General features: G+C 34.1%; 1 protein-coding gene across 1 annotated transcript in view; it reads left to right on the top strand.

Moving 5' to 3' along the window:
• Nucleotides 1–903: 903 nt before the first annotated feature.
• The window catches only part of LOC107720916 (protein FAM69B-like), an 11,768-nt gene continuing 6,277 nt past the window's right edge, over nt 904–6,394 (top strand). The window contains exons 1-3 of the mRNA XM_016528748.1: nt 904–1,398; nt 4,299–4,433; nt 5,922–6,029. Of these exons, the coding sequence (XP_016384234.1) occupies nt 1,333–1,398; nt 4,299–4,433; nt 5,922–6,029 (309 nt within the window). The 5' untranslated portion in view covers nt 904–1,332. The remainder of the gene's footprint in view (nt 1,399–4,298; nt 4,434–5,921; nt 6,030–6,394) is intronic.

The following is a 6,394-nucleotide window of genomic DNA, read 5'->3' as shown; positions in this document are numbered from 1 at the left end:
GATTCTATAACATTGTTGAATCAAATTTAAATCTTAAATTCTATTTGTTCTTTATTTGTCTTAATTATAATCTTTTGTCTGTGATAAAATTTTATAGGGTTATTTTTAATATTACCTTTTAATAAAAAATAATAAATAAATAAAAAAAAAATATATATATATGCACACTGTAATCTGATATTCAAATGTTTACTGTTTTTTAATAATTATTATTGATAAATTTCCCAATGTGAAGAAAACGTGGTTGAATTTATAGATTTGTCTTCTTTTCTATTCCATTCTATTTAAAGTAATTCTCTATTTTTCTGTTTTATTATTTGCTAAAACATTATTGTTGATTATTCATTTTAAATGGATTTTATTCTATTTTTGTTTTCCCTATTAAGCCCCATGGAGTTTTGATCTTAATTATAGGCTATCCTAACGTATTTCAAATCAAAGGTATGTATCTATTTTTATTTTATATTTTATTGTATTTAATCACATTTAAAGCTATTTTGTCTTAATTATATCCCATTGTCTGTGGTCAAAGTTAATGGATGTTCTTATGTTCTTATATATAAAAAAAAATCGAAGTTAAAGGTAAATAAAAATCGAAATTAAATATAATTGTCTCATTTTTGTTATATGTGACCCTGGACAACAAAACCAGTTATAAGGGTACTTTTGACCCATACAATGTATTTTTGGCTATTGCTACAAACATACCTGTGCAACTTATGACTGGTTTTGTGGTCCAGGGTCACATATTTTATTTGATGATATTTGAAGATGGCCTATTTCCCCCTTATTTCTATTCTGTTGTAATAAGTGACATTTAAAGAGACAGTGTTGTTTGTTTTCTGTCGGTAGTGGAAATCAGGGTCTCTTCCCCTTTAAGACGCTTTGTAGAGTCGCAGAGGCCGCGTCTCCAGCTGATCGTCAGTGATTTCAGCACCATCTCATCCACCAGATTCGCACTGATCTTTGGGACAATACGTCCCTTAGAATCAGACATCGGTCTAAATAACGCGCAGATGTCAGAGCTGGTTTTTAACGCATCTTTGGCCGCGTCGCATCTCGTCGCGCGAGGATGATGCCTGGAGCCCGCGTGTCCTTGAGTTGAGCACCAGCAGCATGGGATGTTTCTCCATCGCACGGCCGATTGCTTCTCGAAATGAAAGCACATGGTGATGAAATAAGAGTAACGTTAAATGTGTATTTTCGCTCTTGTGTGCGCTGGAGAACACTGCTGGCGTGCCGCCTGTAATGGAGGAGACGAGATGAGAAAGTGAAGGCGTGTTTGGAGAGCAATCTTTATTTGTGTTGTGCATCATCAGTGTTACTGTGAAGATGCCGAGGAGTTTACGCAAGCTGGTGCACCTGGTGCTCTTTTGTCCCTTGTCGAAGGGTCTACAGGTAACTTTTTCAATAGAAAGACCATGTTTGGTTATGTTTTTCCTTATAAAGATTTAGAAATAACACAAAAGTACCATGGTATTACCATGTTTTTGAGTATGACACCATGGTATGTGTTTCCTGGGCATGGTATTACCATGAATACTGCGTAAATAATATCGTGATACATGAAGATGGAAGTCATTCAGCACCATGATAAGGAAAACTGGGGCTAGTTGTCACACATTTTACTCTATATTAAACATTTCACAATTTTTGCTCAGAAAAAAAGTTCGTTATATATATGTTGCCATTTTGTGACAACATGCCCCGGTTATATAGGGGGAACCTGCCATAAAATATTATAGGCTTTTCAAAAAAAAAAATAAATAAAAATTAAGCAAATTTATGAAACAGTGATTATGTTAAAGGTAACATATAAACATATAAAAAAAATGAAAATGCATGCATAACTGTACTCCTTATAATTACTGAAATAATGTCTTTGTGAGCCAGTGTGACAATATACATTGTGTGATCCATATACATTACCATCACTGTAGCTTCTGTTTTATATCTATTGCATTTTTCTGATTTTTTAAAAGGCAATCTACATGAATCATATGAAAGAGGAACGGTCATTTTAATTGTTGCCGTTAATTCCAGCTTTAGCTAATCACACACACACACACGGCTGGTCTGAGTGCTTAATGCACACCGTATGCTGACAGTATTTCTGTAGATCCGCACTAAGAGCCCTCTTTCATAAGTGCACTCACTGTAAGTGCACACTGTGACCCTTTGAGATTGTGTAGGTCAAATCTGTCATATTCATTGCTGAACCCTGCGCTGAAGATGTCACAGATGACAAATGCATCTTTCGTTTCTCTCTTACAAGAGGACGAAAACTGCAGGGATTCGACCTGAAGTTAAACAAAAGCACAGTTCCTCGGGTTAAGCAGACGACAGACCATTATTAAAGGGATAGTTCACTACAAAATGAAAATTCTGTCATTATTTATTTACTCGCCTTCATGTTGTCGCAAACTTGTATGACTTTCTTTACTCTGTAGAACACAAAAGAAAAAATGAGTGTTTTAGTAGTATTTCCCCCCATGCAATTACAGAAGATGGGGACTGAGGCTTTCAGTCTTCAAGAATGATGCAAAAGCATTATAAATATATGACTTGTACTCCATATTGCAAGTCTCTTGAAGCCATATAATAGTTTTATGCAAAGAACAGACTGATATTGAAGTTACTGAGTTAAATTTGAGAACCGAATCAGATCAATTTGTGAACAAACCATTTAGGCTGGAAATTAAGAACTATATCAGTGGATTCATTGAAATTGATGGGCTCAAAAGAATAATTATTTCATGCATACATCATGAACTTTAATGCATGTGCCAAGAAGTGCTAAGGTAAGATGTTTCAAAACTATCAGTGGATAATTAATTACATTTTGGTCATATGAACTTTTTGTATGCTTTTAAAGCTTGAAAGCCTCATTCATTGTATTTGTAGAAATAGTTCACCCAAAAATTTAAATTTGCTTAAAATTTACTTGCCCTCAGGCCGTCCAAGATCTATGAGTTAGTCTGAGTTAGTTTTTTTCATCGGGACAGATTTAGAGAAATTTAGCATTAAATGACTTGCTCACCAATGGATCCTCTGCAGTGAATGGGTGCCGTCAGAATGAGAGTCCAAACAGCTGATAAAAACATCACAATAATCCACAAGTAATCCACACCACTCCAGTCCATCAGTTAATGTCTTGTGAAGCAAAAGGCTGCATGTTTGTAAGAAACAAATCCATCATTAAAGACATTTTTAACATCAAACCGTGTTTTCATTTCTCAAGACATTAATTGATAGACTGGAGTGGTGTGGATTACTTGTGGATTATTGTGATGGACTCTCATTCTGACGGCACCCGTTCATTGCAGAGGATCCAATGGTGAGCAAGTCATGTTATGTTAAATTACAAGGTTTTTCAAATGACCTTTTAAATGTGGCACATACTGCATATGCATAAAACACCCCACCCTGGCATATTCATCATATCGTCATCATCACATTTCATAATGTAATTCAATATAACTTTTTTCTTACTATATGAAATTAGAACCACATTGGGCTTCCTGTTTACATTTCTGCTATCACTGTTCAAAGCAAAACATTTGAGACATAATGTACCTCAATAAATGTTCAATTTTCATTTTAAATGAATATTTAAAAAAAAAAACTTTTTAATTTAATATGTGAATTAGTATGTATGTGTATTTATTTATATATATATATATACACACATAATATATGTATGTGTGTACTGTAAATATCAATCAATCTAAAATACAGCTAACACAATAAAACGCAATTAAAATATGATTTATGAAAATTAATAAAAACAGAGTTATCTGTTTTATATATAATGTGTGTGTATATATATATATATATATATATATAATGTACACACACACATTACACATTCATTTATAAAAAATTAATAATAAATTTTCTTTGATATTTTGGCAAATTTTGACAAGATAAAAAATTGCATGATGGCAAAATTCTAATATGCAAATTATTTCAACATATGAAAGTAGCACAGGCCATAATTTAATTTGCTTTAAATGTTTGTTTCTAATTATATCTAATTAATTTTCTAATTTGAAAGATGAAATGTTCAATGTAAATTAATATTCTTTAAGAAATTGTTTAATGTTATAAATGTTCTATAAAAATTGCATGATTTTTACACTGAAGCCACTTTGCAAAATTCTGATATGTATCCAATTTATTTCCATGTATGAAAGTGAAAATAAGATCTGCATTAAAAATGTAATACAAACGAGAGCTTATATATGTCGTGTGAAATATTGTTGTGTGTATATTTACGTTTATTATGTCTCCTTCAGTCCCGTTTACCTGCAGTTAAGGTCAAGTACCTGTTGGTGGCGTGGTTTGGGATTCTGGTGGCCAGCTGGGTGATCTATATGCAGTATTCCTCTTATTCAGAGCTCTGCAGAGGACACGTCTGTACCATGCTCATCGTAAGTCACAGCATCCTCCATAATGCATGAGTTTAGGTGCACATCCCTTCCCATGAGCGCCATTCCTCGCCACTTAGGAGAAACCAACATGGAATAGACAGGATTTGCCACTTCATTGCATTGCAGGTTAAGACAGAGTGTGAGTGTCTGATGATGATTCATAATGATTGACAAACACTTCAGTGCGTTCACATACAGTCCATACACACAGATGGTGTAATATTTAAGCTGTTTTGCCTTCTAGCATTTCACTGACAGGAAGTCCTTGTACATAGCTGCAGAATGAGAGAGGAACTGGAAAATTAAAAGGAGGAAGCAAGAGAGAGTTGACGGATCATAATTATGCCATTATGGAAGCCCCGTTTTTTATTGTAACAGTAGGCTAATTATGCAGTGTGATTGAGTTTAATCACAAATTCTGTATTCAGGATGTAAACACAAACCCCTCAGGAAAGTAGAAATTCCTCTTACTGTGATGATTTACATTCACAGTCATATAGTTTTTTCTTAAAAAGATAATCTACTCGTATTTTTCTATCCTGTGGCATTTTTAGTGGAGCAATTAGATTGTGCTTTTCAAACAACTATAGTGTATCGTAACTAGTGTGGTCAAGCTTCAAAATGACAAAACAAAGTACCATAAAAGTTGGCCATACAACCTGTGCACTATATTCCAAACCTAGATTTAAAGGAATAGTTCATCCAAAAAAATGAAAAACATTTTGACATCATTTACTCAGCCTTAAGTTGTTCCAAACCTGTATGCATTTATGTCTTCTGCTAAACGCAAAAGAAGATATTTTGAAGAATATGGGTAACCAAACAGTTGCCGGTCCCCATTGACTTCCATTGTATGGAAAACTGGAAGTCAATGGCTACTGTCAGCTGTTTGGTTACTTATTTTGTGTGAAGGAAATTCAGGTTTGGAACGACTTGAGGGTGAGTAAATGATGACAAATTTTCATTTTTGGGTGAACTATCCCTTTAAGGTACTAGTTGCTGAAAAACCTCACTTTGAGCAACGTTTTTATATTTTGATGCACTATCCCTTTAAAAACCATTTTGGCTTTCAGAACCTTAAAAATAACGTTAGAATATACATCTATATATACAGTATATATATGTGTGTGTGTGTGTCAGTGCTGTAGTTTAGACACTTGGTGAGGCCGAGGGGAGGAAAAGCCCTTTTCAGATCTTGTTTTGCAACATGTGCACTGACAACCGCTTTGGTAGATATCAGAAATGAACACGAGAAGGAAAAGCGAGAACGCAGATGAGAAGTAGTAATATGCTGCTTTTAGGCTGATCTGTGCATTTGTGGGTCATCATCTGCCCAAGCGCCAGTCCATCATGACGTCATGAAGCCCTCTGTCCTCTGACTGGCCAGTTTGTCCTCCGGTTGTTGGCACAGGGCTGTTAAATCGAGAAAAGATGACAAGATGTTTGTGGTTGATGCCTGTCTGTTTCCTGTGTGTGTGTGTGTTTCAGTGTGATCATTATCGCAGAGGTATTATCTCGGGGTCAGTGTGTAAGTCTCTCTGCGAGGAGAAAACACTGTCTCTTCAACGCTGTCTTTCAACGTCACCGACACACCAGGTAAACTCTCTAAAACACAGATAATTGATTTGCACAAAAAATGTGCAGGTCATATTTAAATTATATTTAAATTATAATTTTTTTATACCAATTTTATCCCCAAAATAGGCAATGCATCTAAAAATGTTACTTTATATTTGCTTTTTCAAAAATTTGCGTGATTCTCAATACTGCAAAATATAAAATTATTTTGCTATCTTGTTTTTTAAAGTAATTATTAGTATTATTACTCAACAAACTGAACAACAGTGTATTTGTATAGCTTAATTTACTACAAATTCTAGGTATAAATATTTTTCAATTTAAATTATTTAATTTATTTTTACATTACAGTAATTAGAATATGTGGGGGAAGTGTGATATAT

This window comes from Sinocyclocheilus rhinocerous, unplaced genomic scaffold, assembly GCF_001515625.1.
Source record: "Sinocyclocheilus rhinocerous isolate Xijiao unplaced genomic scaffold, SAMN03320098_v1.1 scaffold751, whole genome shotgun sequence".
Classification (NCBI taxonomy): domain Eukaryota; kingdom Metazoa; phylum Chordata; class Actinopteri; order Cypriniformes; family Cyprinidae; genus Sinocyclocheilus; species Sinocyclocheilus rhinocerous.
This window is presented reverse-complemented; position numbering and strand designations above follow the sequence as displayed.